Here is a 15,220-nt window from a genome sequence, read left to right on the forward strand (position 1 = left end):
ATGCTCGGATTTCAGATTTCAGGTGGAGCCATTTATCAGCTTCTGGTATTACGTTGACCATCTTATTTTATAAGTATTTTACATTCATATCCCCTTACTTTCACTGTCTCTTTTGATTTATTCAATGAATCTCAAAACAATGACCCCTGAATGTCAGGTTGATGAAATAAAGAAGAGAGTAGAGCAGAGCTGATCGAAATGTAGGCAAACTCTGCTTATTTCCAATAAACTAGATTATATTTCACTGTTATTTCCAGCATCGGATGTTTGTGATATTAAAGCTGCAAGGTGGTGAATTATTTACAAGCCATGGGGTCAGAATATTAAGTCCAGCCAACAAAAAGCTGTCAATGACAACGGGAAATAATCCGGTTTCCCAGCAGCACCCGAACACAGCAAGGCGGAAAACGCCTGAGAACAGTTTGTGCTTCTGAAACACAATCAAAGTCTTCATGGGCGAGCTGTATGTACACGACTTCCTCTTCTGTCGTGCTTCAGCGGCCTGCTCCCCGTCGCTCCTTTGGGTCTGCGGTGCCTCTCTGAGTGTGACACACACACCGTAAAAGCCCGTACGTCAACACCATCACAGATGCACACAAAATCGCCCCGGGGGGAGGGGGAAGAGCAATCCGTGGCATGCATCCTTTGCACTTTGTCTGTTCCAGAGAAGCCTCAAAAAGGAGTGGATGTCTGGTGTCTGCCGAGCTGCCCGTTCTGGAGGCGATGGGCTCTCCCTCGGGCCTTCTGCGTGTCTTCTCCCTCTCCCCCCCCTTCCTTTTCTCGCATCCACCCGTCCACTTCCCGCTGTTCCAATCCTTTCCTCCAACCCTACTTCCTAAACCTCCCAACTCCCTTCCGTTTCATGCCCCACCCCACTGTGGTTCCCCCTCACCTTTCCCCCCCCCCCCCCCCCAGGCTCCGTGTGGGTCCGCGTGTAATTTCCCCTCCACGGCTTCTGTACACAAGCGCCCCAAGATCAGAGACGCCCCATGGAGGCACATGTTGGGCCGCTTGATCCACTTTGGTTGGGGACCGCTTGACCTCCACGCAGACGCACCATCCGACCCGAGCCGTGCAGCCACGCACAAACAAACCACGGGCCAGAAAAACAAACAAAGAATACTGGAGCTGGAAGGCTTTAAACCCACAGCAACTGTCAAACACATGAACATGCCTCATTAAGAAACAACGAAGCAGCATTTGTTCTCTTTTGAGTTGTGGAAAATGCATTTTGAACCAGGACCTTTTATGAGCTGCTGTCAGCTAAAAAAAAAAAAAAGAGAAAAGGACTTAAATCACACTGTGTGCCTCTTTTGGCCTTTGTTTAAAATGCTTTGGCTCTCACCCAGAGTATTTGTCTTTTTAGTGGCGTACATGTAGCCATGTATGAATAAACGCAGGCCTCTGTCACCAGAGCAGCAGCAGACCGACATCTGGAACCAAGCAAACTGAAATACCCTGAAATGTAAAAGCACAAGTCTGTGTAAAGCCCAGAAACAATCATAGACAGACAAGGACATTGGGATTTTTCACTTCCACTCCTGCTACAACTCAAATCAATTTGTCTCTGCAGAGCGCCGGTAAAACCAGTTTGTTTGATCTCCAGCAAGGACACGACAGCCCTAACCATTTGGAGAATAAACACTCGCTGGTGATGCGGCGTCAGTGTGTTTTATTTCAGTTAGAAACTGATGAGCTCGGAGGGAAATTCACGGGGGCTGTTATTTATCATTGGCTGCCATAGTTCACGCCGCGAGAAAAACGATTAAAACTGAAAGGCTTCCCAGCTCACGGACAAACACCAGTTCTAATTTTTTCATATGCACGAACCGAGATGATCCCGAGAATCTCGACAAGTCGTCGATCCTCTCGCTGCGGTGAGATTCCCAGTGCTGTGCCTCCCCCTGACACATGCGATAAACACATTAATAACAGACATTCCACTTCAAGAAAGAGCGGTGACCTTCGGTCAGAGCAGTGTTCGAGCATCGTTGCCATTCCACTCAAAACTCCCCCCCCCCCACCCCCGAGCCGCTGTCAGTCCAGAGGCTCACGGAGGTGTGTCTCCAACTGTGGAAATATTTCGAAGAAAACGCACTCCTTGAATCCGACGTGCTCGGAAAAGGGCACCCGGGAGGGTTCGTTTCGGAGGGAGCTTGTCCTCGGGAAGAGTCACCCTTGGGGAGTCAAGGACCCCGGAGGTCACCCAAAGACAAGCATGTCAGATTCAACACCCAGCAAAGGGAGGGGCACGTGGGGGGGGAATGTTCTGAATGTAAAAGCAAACAGGCATCTAGATGAGAACGTGTAAACGCTTGATACGCAAAGTCATTCATCATGTCAAAGAGAAAACAAACAAAATAATGGTCGTCAGTGTTAACTGCAACACAATAAATCACAGCAACAACTAATGTGACGTAGTTTAATCTGTGAATAACAAGACGGGACTTGTTGTGCAGTTCATTGAGCTCGGCCCTGACCTCAGCGTGTCAACGCACTGTCGATCACGCTCACGGTACAGCTGAGGCTGATGGGAACGTTGGGAATTAGTGCCGGATGGTATTAAAAGTTGACCCCGATGATGGTGTCAAAGATCAAAAATGTGGGGAGGGGGGGGGGGGGGGGGTCAGTAAAGTCGTATCACAAGAAGCACCAAATGTTTGCAACAAATGTTTTTGTCATTCCAGACAACTAAATCCCAAAGGTTCAGTCTGGCCTCAGGCGGCAGACTGATCACGTTCCCATCTCAAGTGCGCCAGATGCAGCCTGGTAGAGACTGATGTGCTGCCACCTAGTGGTGGTGTCAGTTAGGCCTCATCTTCTGGACCGGATGGATTGATATCAGGCACAAATCTGCTAATTCTGTCGCACCCTCGGATTGTAAAACTAAAAACAAAATCCAAAGGCTTAACTCATGACTGGTATGTTTGGAATAAAAGGAGAGGAAAAAACACATAATTGGAGAATCTTTAATGATAAAAACGAGTGGTGTTTACATCAAGTCAACAATCAACATAGACAATGTGTTGTCTGCCAGTGTCTTTGTTTCTAAAAACAATATAATCGGTTGTACGTCTGGTTTTACTGGGTGACTATAATGTGAATGCTGGGATGGAATTTGCACAATCAGCAGCTGGGCAGTGTTTTTTTGTTTGTTGTTATCTTAAGGCAACTAGGATGAATAAAGAGGTCAGAGCAGGCATGTAGACGGCCCCCTGCCACACGCACATACGCACACACACACACACACACACACACACACACACACACACACAAGAGGAGGTCTCATTAATGTAAATCAAATGTCCTTTTTAAGGACCCGTACTTAGATAAGGGAAAGCTACTTCACAAAACATACTACCAGAAAGAAATAGCCTTAAAAACTCATGCAACATACAGTACATGTACCACTGAAGGGGAATTGAACCGAATAACCCAAGTACCCAATAATTCCTTGTTTATGTGCAATATTTGCTTATTGAATAATATGAATACTTGACTTACAGCAACTGAACTCTTGCCCTCGGTAAACTGTAGGACATGGTGGGAAGGTCTGGTGCTAGAGTCAGGAAGCTACAGGACCAATGAGATTTTGAAGGTCAAACGCAAGACGTGACAGAGCAGCTTGCGCTTATAAGAGGTCTCTGTGGATGGTGGGTGTATCTGATGGTGGATGTCCTTGCAGTGGTCCTTACTAATCTCAATATGTGAATCATTCCTGTCGTACGAAATGAACGTACCGTGCATCTTTTATGTTGTTCCTCCTGTACATGTGACATCCATTGTAGTCCATCAATCCCGGCAGAGGGATCCTTCCTCTGTCGCTCTCCCTTTGTAATATCTGATTTGAGACCATACTAAATAAAATAAAACTAACTGAATTGCAGAAGATAATTGAGAGTTCATAGACCCTTGTGATCAAAGGGTTCTCCCAGTTGAGATCAAGGTTCAGAAGAAGCCATGATAGTTTGTTCTGGTCCCCACTCTGCACCACGGACACAGTGTGTCTTACAGCGCAGTTTCCTTGGAATCTGGCACCACCGGTTTGAAGGTCAAGATCTCTGTGAAGGTGTGACCTAAAGAAAGAAGCACAGCACTGCTCGTTAAACCATAACATCTCCATTCTCCATTTATTTGCTTCCTTGCACCGAGATCAATGTCGCTCCTCTTTTCCCCTCCATCCTTACGTTTCCACTGGGCCAAGGACTGGTCCGTGTTGTCTAACGAGTGGTCATACTGCTGCGGCACCGTCTCCTCCTCCGGTTCTCTGAACTCGGTGAAGTAGGGCAGCATGAGAGCCTCCTCGGCGGTCACCCTGCTCTCCGGATCCAGCAATAACATGCGCTCCAGCACGGCTACGGCTGACGGAAGAGTGGAAACGGGAATGGAAATCTCGTTGTGTGACTGTCGAACCGACGCGTGCGCCGATTGGCGAGTCGGAGCGCTTCTCACCTTGTGGATTAGTTGTGGAAAACACACTCTGAAGGTCTTTCTTCTCCACTTTCGGAAGGCTTTTGACATAGCCTCTGGCCTGAGAAAAGACGTGCGTTGAATGCAGCACAAACGCCGATTTCCCCCAATTGGAATTCCTAAGATTCTTTAGCTGCATGATATGTTGCAACCACAAGATAAAGGAGTGTGTGCTTAAGTTTCTGTGTGTGTTGCAGGTTCACAACTCACGTCGTCAGATACTAGTTTTGATGCAAACTCCTGAGTCGGGGTTCCTGTGACCTTCATGATCTCAGTCAGCTGATTTAAGTCTTGAGAACGGGCGTCAAGGGTCAGACGGGACAAAGTCATTCAAAAGATAATCATTTCAGATGATTGGAAAACGTCAAAAAAAAAAAGACGACACTCCTCTGGTACACGTCAGAGGAGTGGGGGTCAGTGAGGTGAAAGGATACGGTCGCTGCCTTTAAAAAGGGGTTTTCCTTGCAGCATCTCCGCCATGATGCAGCCCACGGACCAAATGTCCACTGAGAAACGAGCACAAAACAACACTTTTCACATGTTTTGTTTCAATCTTGAGCAACATGCAATAACAAGACATCGGGGGTCACTGATCAGCACCTAAAGATGCCCATATCTCCCCCCCCCCTGCAAAAGCACCTGCAATTTTAAGAGTTGAGAGATCACCACCTAGTGGAAAATACATAATGTCACCGTCTGACTCCAATAAACAAACATTTAACACGACATCCAACCGCTTGTTTTTTTATTTTTTTACAATTAAATAAAGAAGCTGTCTGTTCACAAGAGGATGTAAAGGTCATTCTGTAGTCAATCACTAGCTGATGCAGCGCTCACGGTGAGCACCACGCATTGATGAAAGATGTCAGGCTTTTTCTTCATTTAATGAGCTCTTTATTACCAGTCTGCGTGTAGTGCATCCAGCTCAGGATGACCTCTGGGGCTCTGTACCAGCGCGTCACCACATACCCCGTCATCTCGCTGTCCGCCTGCCGCGCCAAACCAAAGTCCAAGATCTGAGAAAATGCAACAAAAAAAAAAAGCAACACGGTCGAGTTCGACGAAGCAACATCAACATCTCACTCCTAATATATAACGATGAAGCAAGTCTGGTTAAATGACATTCTGGACAATGCATTTGTGAATTTTGAGATTTTAAACCGGAACTCCAATCCAATTCAATTTCTTAAACACGTGACAGGTTTTTTATGTTGTCAAGATGTGTCCAACTGTACCTTGAGCTCACAGTCTTGGTTGATGGCGAGATTTCCTGGTTTGAGGTCCTGCAAATGTCCACGTGAAAAGAGCAACTATGACTGCGAGTCTGTGACGGAGTAATAAAAGGAAACTCGTCGTGGTGAACAGTTGGGAAGGGCACGGGTTCGTGAACGGGAAGCACCAGCTTTGTTTTAAAATATCGGAACGTCATATTTATCTCACACTGCACGTTGGAAAATATATAACTGACTACTTACTCTGTGAATGATGCCAGAAGAATGAATGTACTGCAATAAAAGAACATGGGGGGACGGGGATTTAATCAACAGAACAAAGAAACTAACGTTGTAAAGTAATAAATGGTGCAAAATCAACAATCAACGGAGAGTGCGCCACCTTCAGCCCTTTCAGCATCTGGTAAACCAGATACTGAATTTTATCCTCGGTCAGCCTCTGCAGCTTCATCAGCCTCCCCAGATCCGTCCCCATGAACGGCATCACCAGGTAACTTGAGGTACAAAAGAAAACACCCAACAAGAAGGCGGCTTTGAAATCATTGCACACGCAAAAACAAATAAAACGTGTATAGAAGGACCAACACTGGCCCACTGCACTTACAAATCATGGAATCTGTCCAGAGAGAGGTCAGCGGTGAAGACATCTAATAGGCCAATCACCTGCACCAGACAGACATGTACACGACATGAAGCTGATTGTCAAAAAAAAAACTGTAAACATGTACAAATGCGGGGATGTGATCAGAAACGGGGGCCTGGACCCCAATGGACGGCGATCGTGCGCCTCTCACATTTTCATGTTTCATATGTTTGAGGAGCCTCAGCTCTCTGTAGGCCCGCTTGGCGAACAGCTCCGACTGGAAAGGTCTGTACAGCTTCTTGATCGCTACTTTGGTTCCGGTTCTGGAGTCCACTGCCGAGCTGAGGGGGTTAAAACAAAATCGTCACGAGGCGATCACATGTAGCAATTCCTCGGAACCGCGCCGCGGATCGGGAGCAGCGACTCACGACGTCTCACGTCGCCTGATCACAGATTTTCTTCTGGGCAGGAATGTTCGCAGGAATGTTCGCAAGAAGCCCAAACCTGTGTTTACCCCCCCCCCCCCCTTCCCCCCTTTATACTCCGGCAGTGATGGCTGCAGCATGCGGCCCCGTCGCCGACCCGGAGTTTGTTCACGTGTTATTAAGTTGCGTGGAGTCACACGGAGCACCCGCCCACACGGCTAATAACAAAGGGCGCGCGTGCTGCTTCGCGGCTCCGCGCCGCTAAACTTGTCTGACGCGGAGCCCACCCGCGCGCCCCGCACGACACGACCCATCGCAGCCACGCACGCCGATGGACGATGGCGGGGAGGCGAAGCCGTGGCTGTGTGTGTGTGTGTGTGTGTGCCATCATATGAGGAAGTGGAGCAGCGTGCGCTCGGCGTACTTTTTCTTTTGTTTGGGCCGTGGACGAACACCATCTGTTCCGTCGCGTTCTTTGCCCCCCCCCCCCCCCCCCCCGGTAATAAACACCATTATATGTTCTACCCCGTGGGGCAGAATCCACTTACCATACCGTCCCGTACGCCCCGGTCCCCACCTGCTTCAGGTCCCGGTACCGCTCCGGTACTTCCCATGAAGTTTTGTTGACGTCTTGGCGGTAATAACCGGGTCTGATCCGCTTGGACATCCTACCGATTAAACGATCCGATCAAACGTCAGGGAGAGGTTGTTCCGTGGGTTGTTGTTTTTGGTTTTTTTTTATGTCTCTTCCGTCGCTACACACCCATTGTTCCTGATCCCACCTATGCGCACACGCTCGCTCATTGCGCAGCTCTCTGCGTTGTCAGCCGCTCGGGGCGCACCCTGAGGTCACAGAAAGCCACTCCCGAGTCCCGCGGGAGGCCTGTAATTAAAAGGTGAAAGACGGAGCCGGAACAGGGAACTGCGAGAGGCACCATTAGCTGGAGACGCGTCGTCAGTAAAAGCGCCGGCCTTTAAACGGCAACGTGTCCCTGCGACGCTCCTTTGCGCCTTGAGGAGGTGCAGCCGAGGGGGGGGGGGGAAGCTAACGTTTTAGGGCTTGCTGGGACATGATTGTTACTGTGTGACACGCAGTTATGTGGTTAGATGACTGCTTGACGGCTTGAGGACACCCCGGAGGTGTTATCAAGAGGAACTAGAAAGACCGAGATGGAATCAACTCGGGCCTGTGTGGCATTTCAACGAGGAGGACAACTTTGGAGTGTTATGGAGCGACAAATGGTCAGGAAATGAAAAGGCCCTGGCAGGTGTGTAACTGGCAACAATAAAGTCCATGTTTATTAAAGAAATATGCAACGTTTCATGTTAATTCTGCAACTTATTGCACATATATTAATAGTAAATAGATCTTTACCAAAGAAGTTTACACAATCACATCCTGGCTAAAATGGCTAAATTCAACACACAAATCCTATTTTCCCCTAAGCTGAACTCTACATCCACAATATATGTGTTAGACATGTAAAGTAACAAAAAAGTGAAAGTATGGTTGTGGCTCCAAGCCTATAAAGAGGTGTTATGACAGAAGGCAAAAGGGTGATGCTACACACATATATAAATAAAATAGAGAATAAACAGTATTGTGCGTTTAACGGCTTATCGGTTCAAGTGCAATGACTCGGTTACCCCACAAGCAAAACATTATCATAACCGCAATTTCTCTCATGCACACGTGTTATTTGGTTCATGTTGTGGTGACACCTCACAGATTGTCAGAGTCAGACAGGTTGCTGTAGGACTTGTTGTCTGAGTCGTCATCAATAGCCAGTCAAACACCAAGCAGACAGGGGACAGGCTGACCGCTTTCCAAGAAAAGTCAAAAGAGCAATAAATTTGGATATTTTTCTGCCATTTGTCTTACATTCAAGGAAAGAACTCCACTTTAAAATAACACTCACCTATCAATTTTCCTCATCAAGTCACCACGGATTGTGTTAAGGACATTTAAAGTTCTTTCCTGAGACATTTCAAAAAACTACCAATCTTTTTTTTACCACGTCATTATTTTTGTGTCTTTATGCGGCAGGTTGAAATCCCCTAAATTCAACCCCCCCCCCCCTCGCCTGTCTGCTTTGGTTCAGCTGGGTAGCCTATGGGGTGTCATACCTCGCGCTAACTTCCCTGACGCCGCCTGCCGATGTCATGGAGAGTTGTACGTGAAGTGGAAGAGGACATCAAAATGCCAATATCCACTCCAGTAGACTTTCGTCATCATCAGCACAAGCGCAAGACGATCGAGGAAGCTGTTACGAAGATCATGTGACACAGATTTCACGCGCCCAGGCCGGGGGCCGGCTGTCATAGGGAACAGGATTTCTGGCTGTGGATTTAGAGGCCGCCGCCCCCTCCTGCTGCTGCTGCTGCTGCTGCTGGTCGTCCTCTCCTTCGTCCCTCTCCGTCGGCTTGGTGGCCGCGCCTCCGTCCACCCACGCAGGGAGCTCCACAGCTGGCTGCGAAGAGAACGGCTTCTCCAGAACGGCGAGCACACGCTGGACCTGCAGCACAGAGAGGAAGTGAGAAGTGAGAGCAGGGTAAACAAGCCGAGAGTCCAACACTGAAAAAAAAAAAAAAAAAAAAAGAACGAATGCATTTAAATGTACTTTTTAAATGGCTCTCAATGCAAAAAACACAATATCTAATATGTGTAACATGACAAGTATAACTCAAGCCTCACCTCAGAGAAGTCTCCCTTCTCAGCGGCCTCAATTGCATTCTGGGCAATGTAGTTGCGGAGCACCACGCGAGGGTTGGTGCTGTCCATCACCCTCACCCTCTCGTCCTGTACCGCCTGCACATCACTCTGGCCTTCCAGCTCCCGGAACAGGCGCTTCCTGTGGCAGGGATAACACACAACAGAGTGGAGCAGTGGCAGACTCGATGCCACATTTCCTCCCCCTTTGCCTCCCTCCCTCCCCCTTCATCAGTCACACTTCCAGCAACGAGCATCCGCCCCCGTAAAGCCCTGATCCACGCAGTCCTCCACCTTATTACTCATCCTCATCTTTGCGTCCCATCCCAACCGTGATTTTTTTTCCTTTTCTTCTCCCACCACTCCTCACCTATAGCGCGTGATCCATCGGCTCCAGTCCTCGGCCTGTTTGGTTTTCAGCTCGTCCGGACCAGCCTCCGTCAGGTCCTTCAGCTTGCTGAGCTTTTCCAACTGCCTGGAAATCGTCGCCCTGTCGGAGATCATCTGGAACAGCGCCGGGTTGCTCTGAGCCATAGAGAGCAACATCGCCAGCTCGCTGCCGTCGGCAGGCAGAAAAGACAACGGTTTTATGGTTCATTGGCACGTTGGACGAAGAAGAGGACCAGTGCCGGTACGGGTATTTCGTACAATACGGAGACTCTGAGGTAACAAGATGATGTGTTCCGGTCCACGGACTATGTTTACATGCACATGGTTTAAATGTGTTGCTCCCATTACAGCTTTTTCCACTGGCCTGAACTTAACAACTTATGTTTGAAAACCCCTTGAACAAAGACACATTTATACGTCTTTTCACAAAGTATACACAAGACCAATTACAAAAAGGCTCACCGGTGACACCTAGAGGCGAAAAAGTAGCATCACATCAAACAAAATACAAATTGTTGTGTGAACAGTCTAATCATTAGGGTTGGGTATCGAGAATCGAGAATCGATTGGAATCGAAACTAGCTTTGCGATTTACCCGGTATCGTTCAAAAGTTTAAAATTCGATTCCTAGTTTCGATTCTCAGTCCGCCGGCGCCGACGGAAATAGAAACCGCTGAACACCAACGAAGAAGCGTCCACCGGAAGTGTTGGCGTAACAGCGGGATCGAACATGTATAGCGTGCGTCGGCGGTCCTATGTGTGGTTACACTTCTCGGAACAAACCGAAAACTCGGCAAAAAACTCCCGGTTGTTGTGAATGCGTGACGCATCAGATCAGTGCGCGCGGCGGTGCCGGGTGGCCCGAGCGGAGCGGTCCTCTCTGTTAAAATGAGCAGTGAGGCTGGCGCTGCAAAGAAAAAAAAAAGATTGTACTAGCACTCCCCGCGTCGACCGCCAGCAGCCCCCCCGTCAGCGAAAGTGTCCCCAATTTGAGGTTGGGAGAGTTGCGCGCCCCCCCCCCCCCCCTCCATCAGTGGGAGCAAGGTAACGTTTAAGTACCGGCAGTATCATACACTCACGTGTAAATGTGTTTTTGTGAGGTTTCAAAAATAAAGCTCTCTGGAGGAAAGTGTACCCCTGTTAAAATATATTCAATTATTATATATATATATTATATATTCACAATATTCAAGTTCATAGTTTGATATTTATATTGTAGTTGAAAACAGCCCTGTTAGAAATTCATAGTAAAGTTAATAAAAAGTTCATAGAATTAACATTGATGGAGAAGGTCAGACTTTTTCCTTCAGAAAGACCCTTGGTTAGCTAGCTCATTTAAAATATCTTAAACTTAAACTTTTTTGACCCTGCCTCTTAAAAGAATCGGAATCGAGAATCGCTGGGAACCGGAATCGAAACCAGGAATCGGAATTGGAATCGGAATCGCTCAAATTCAAACGATACCCAACCCTACTAATCATTTAGCCATTTTTGTACTGTTACACAAAAAGGTTTTGCAAAGTGTACAAAATAGTATGATTAGTTTTTATGACAAACAGGAAAATCTACGGTCTACTTTATTTGGATGTAGTCCCTTGTTTACGTTGCGTGTCAACCTCTAACAGGGCAAAGACCTTAAGGTGACGCGTCTGCCCTAACAGCTCTAACGGCTTTGCCATTTCATTCCGAATTCCTCCAACCCTAAATAAAACTAAACCGGGTGTCACTCCTTTCCTTTCCGCGAGGAAATGGACAAAATGGACAAAACTCACCGTGGATCCATCGCAGGTTTGTTTGCAGCCTTCAGCTCCTCGAAGGAGGCACACTGCTCCAGCAGGAGGGCCGCGGCTTTCTCGACAAGCTCTTCTCCTCCTCCTTCACTTTCTCCCTCGGCGGGACAGGAGATCTGACTCAGGCCACGGAAGGTGTTTGTGAAGTCGGCGCCTGCAGGAGGAACCCAGGAGAGAACACGGCGTAGCTTTTTCATCTTTAGTATCACGGAGCCGTTGGTCTCCCACTGCTCTTCCGGCAGACTCCACCACCATGCCCACCTGTGTTGTGCATGGTCTGCAGCAGCTCTGTGATCAGCGCCTCGTCCTCTGGCTCGTCCTTCTTCAGCAAGCCCAGCTTCCTCCTCATGGTCTCGAGGTAGAAGCCGTTGTACACGTCCAGGTACTCGCTCATGACGGCCTCCGCCCGGTCCGGTGGCAGCTCCGGAGCAAGTGCCTCCGCCAGCTTCACCAGGTTCCACCTGCAGATGGCTGGCTGGGCCTGGTAGGAGTACCGGCCCGAGTTGTCCGAGGCGTTGCAAATGAAATCCGGATCAAACCTGGAAGGGTTCAGGAAAATTGGTTCTTCAAAAATCTAGTAAAATGAGGCCAGAACATGTGCCTTGTGATTACTGTTTCACAATCATTTTAACCTCCTCCTGAATCGTATCAAATCCCCATTCAGGAACAACATCAATGCAAACGTCTGACCTGTCCATGAAGCCATATGGACCATAGTCCAGGGTGAGTCCCAGGATGCTCATGTTGTCCGTGTTCAGGACTCCGTGGCAGAAACCCACACACTGCCACTGGGCCACGACTCGAGCCGTGCGGCGCATCACCTGCAAACGGGGACGAGACAGTAATAGGACATCAGAGGGGGTGTACACCAGTTCCGGAAACTTCCATCCAGAGTTTAGCGCCTCGGCAATGTCTTAATCTCACATTGAGCCGGCGTCACGTTGACACAGCACACGCGGTCATCTTAAGAGGATTAATTGGACCCCAGGCAAGCCTTACATTCACGACTCAAGCGCCAATTCACTGGCTGAAATGTGTATTCTGTGTGACCCGTGTGCCCGGACCTCTCTGAAGAAAGCCACGTTCCTCTCCACCCTATCCGGGTGGTCCTGCTGGATGTCAGGGTAAAACATCTCAATGACATAATCCATCATCTGACCGCGGATCTCATCCCGTCCGCAGCTGGGCCCCTGGCGGCCAGTGTGCTCGTCGGCCTGCTTGAAGATCTCAAAGGATCCAAACCTGCTCAGAGAGGGCACAGCTGAAGCAAACAACCCTCGTGGGCGTGCATCTTGAGCTTCTCACACGTGAACTCGCCATAAACGAGAGGTTCCCCGACCACTCACCTGAGGAAGGTGGGAGCGACGCGGACGACCACGGAGCATCGCTCATTCCGGGGATTCCCGCTGTAGTAGACGTCTCGTATGACCCTGGTGTCGGAGGTCACCACGGAGGCCGCTCTGGTGGTGGGAACACCCAGGAAGTGCATGACCTCGCTGCACAGGAACTCTCTGATGCTGGAGCGCAGGACCTTACGGCCATCAGCTTGTCTGTTAAGGGCAGAGCAGAAGTATTGAGATTTAATTCAGTCGCACTTATCAATTGGTTTAAAGTGTAACAATCTCTATAAAATGTAAGGTGCATTCTGTAAACACACCTGCTGATTTGAAATGACCTGTGCATTTCTGTGTGGTATTTACAAATATACAAATTATAATCCTGCTAACAGAACACAGCAAAGCGAACCCCTGTACCTGGAATAAGGAGTGAGGCCAGCTCCTTTCACCTGGATCTCCCACCGACCGCTCGGGTTTTCCCGCAGCAGTTGGGGATCTTGACCGGGGGGCACCTTCACCTCCCCCAGGTAGCAGGCCGCCCCGTCGCCCAGCTGCCCGGCGAACTGCCCGAACTGATGGCCGCAGTAGCAGTGGGCGGCGGGCTCGGAGCCGGGCATGAGTCTGGACCCGCTGAGGTACTCCGGCGCGAGCGGATCGCTCGCGACCTCCTCTGCGTCGAGCCCCAGCAGCGCGAGGGCTTCGCGGGACACGGCCACGAACCGGGAACCGGCGAGCGGCTGCGGCTTCACGCGGGAGAAACACGCTCCTTTCACCTGACGCACGCCGGGCTCCTCGGACGGGTCCACGGGGAGCCTCTTCAGGGCGACGTTGTCGAAGTCGAGCCGCTCGAGCGGGGAGCGACTTGTTGCCAGACCCATGTCGGCCATGCCGGCCGTAGCGAGGAGTCTGAGGGGGACGAAGATGCGTGACGCTCCGAGCCGAGGTCCTAAATGAGCCATCCGAACGCGGCCATCCGCCTGCTGGATGCTGGGCTTTTTTTTAGTGGCGCAGTTAACTACGATGTGGACACAAGTCGCGCTTTCATAATCCTGCCCACTGTGGCGGAAGCTCTGCGAGACCGACTGTGTTACATCATTATTTGTCCAGAAACAAGCAGTGAAGACGGAACCATTTCGGCCAACATTATAAACCATTAAAAAAAGTACACATAATATTTGCATTATTATAACTTATATATATCTTGTGCAAATAGGTTACATCTTATGCACTTTACATTTGTAATGTGGTTTCAACACCTTTTTTCTCACTAAATTAATTTCTCGTATTGCTGTTCACTGTATAACTGGTCACTTCATATTTTTCATTTAATTGTTTGTATTGTTATTTTTCTAATTCTTCTGTTGTAATCTTGTCAAATCTCCACCCAAAAAGGCAACATGCATCCTTTTAAAGAAATTAAATGACTATTCTAGCAGATGTAATAATCTTATCTAATCTTGGAAGCCGATGTGGTGCAACAGGGTGTCTCAAAAAAGAAAAAAAACAGAGGTAAATATAGGTTATCTTTACTTAAAATTGTTTCATTATTCATTACAGAGGTTAGAATTAAAAATTTGGTAACAATGACAATACCACACAATGACAAAGGAAAAAAAAACCTGCAATAAACACAGGGATATACACGGTTCTCTTGGCAATTCTCCAACATAATATAGGATAAACCGTTGAAAATAATGTGGGAAGGACACAGACAAACAATGTTCAAGTTTGAGGGAATGAGATTCATGTTTATATATCTATGTGTAATATCCTCACCTCTAAAGCAAGATAACTCATGTATTACAGTTTTTTTTGATTGCTAAACGACAGTGAGCACAACTGGAACTACATGTGCAAAACTCTAACTACAGTCTGCACTACCAACAGTCACCTGAGCTAAACAGTTCACATCACCTGCAAAACTCACTCCAAGCAACATAACTCTTAACACATGGCTCAAAACAGGCTCAGTGCAGCCAAACACTATGCACAACCCTCACTGAGATAACACACACTGTCACTCAGAACACACTGAGAGTAAAAACACTAGCATCAAACACCAATGTAGAAAATACTACATTTTCATCTTTACAGTTTGAACAATTTTAGTGACTTCATAGAAAGTAATATTTTCTTCAATGAAAAGATTGACATTCTTTCACATGATTTATTTTATTTACATTTTTAGAACATAACAATTCTTTAAGGTAAATGAAAATTAGCAGTTTGCTTCAATAGTCTGTACTGTAATTTACAGAATTACAGTAATGAGAAAAAAAAGGT

The 15,220-nt window shown here is 48.0% G+C and overlaps 2 protein-coding genes across 2 annotated transcripts; both read right to left on the minus strand.

The window, feature by feature from the left end:
- Window positions 1–2,953: 2,953 nt before the first annotated feature.
- On the minus strand, window positions 2,954–7,706 carry mapk12a (mitogen-activated protein kinase 12a). The gene is made up of 12 exons (XM_037452389.2): window positions 7,259–7,706; window positions 6,497–6,626; window positions 6,307–6,365; window positions 6,085–6,196; window positions 5,946–5,975; window positions 5,706–5,753; window positions 5,372–5,486; window positions 4,905–4,976; window positions 4,681–4,760; window positions 4,453–4,531; window positions 4,188–4,361; window positions 2,954–4,076 (listed from the first exon to the last, which is right to left on the minus strand). Exons 1-12 carry the CDS (start codon window positions 7,375–7,377, stop codon window positions 4,009–4,011), a joined length of 1,086 nt encoding a protein of 361 aa, XP_037308286.1. The 5' UTR covers window positions 7,378–7,706; the 3' UTR covers window positions 2,954–4,008.
- A 269-nt stretch (window positions 7,707–7,975) lies between these two features.
- selenoo1 (selenoprotein O1) lies at window positions 7,976–14,059 on the minus strand. Its single transcript, XM_037450702.2, has 9 exons — window positions 13,355–14,059; window positions 12,947–13,150; window positions 12,665–12,842; window positions 12,291–12,421; window positions 11,862–12,139; window positions 11,583–11,754; window positions 9,791–9,976; window positions 9,406–9,562; window positions 7,976–9,226 (listed from the first exon to the last, which is right to left on the minus strand). Exons 1-9 carry the CDS (start codon window positions 13,894–13,896, stop codon window positions 8,978–8,980), a joined length of 2,097 nt encoding a protein of 698 aa, XP_037306599.2. The 5' UTR covers window positions 13,897–14,059; the 3' UTR covers window positions 7,976–8,977.
- Between the last annotated feature and the right edge of the window lie 1,161 nt (window positions 14,060–15,220).

The sequence above is a fragment of the Pungitius pungitius genome, chromosome 6 (genome assembly GCF_949316345.1).
Source record: "Pungitius pungitius chromosome 6, fPunPun2.1, whole genome shotgun sequence".
NCBI lineage: Eukaryota > Metazoa > Chordata > Actinopteri > Perciformes > Gasterosteidae > Pungitius > Pungitius pungitius.

Excerpts from the sequence above, each read along its gene's own strand:
- mapk12a (XM_037452389.2), bottom strand. The coding sequence starts at position 7,377 with ATGTCCAAGCGGATCAGACCCGGTTATTACCGCCAAGACGTCAACAAA. Across the intron at positions 6,197-6,306 it reads CTGGACAGATTCCATGATTT|TTACCTGGTGATGCCGTTCA; the intron begins GTAAGTGCAGTG and ends TTGTACCTCAAG. Across the intron at positions 5,754-5,945 it reads CTTCTGGCATCATTCACAGA|GACCTCAAACCAGGAAATCT; the intron begins GTAAGTAGTCAG and ends GGACATTTGCAG.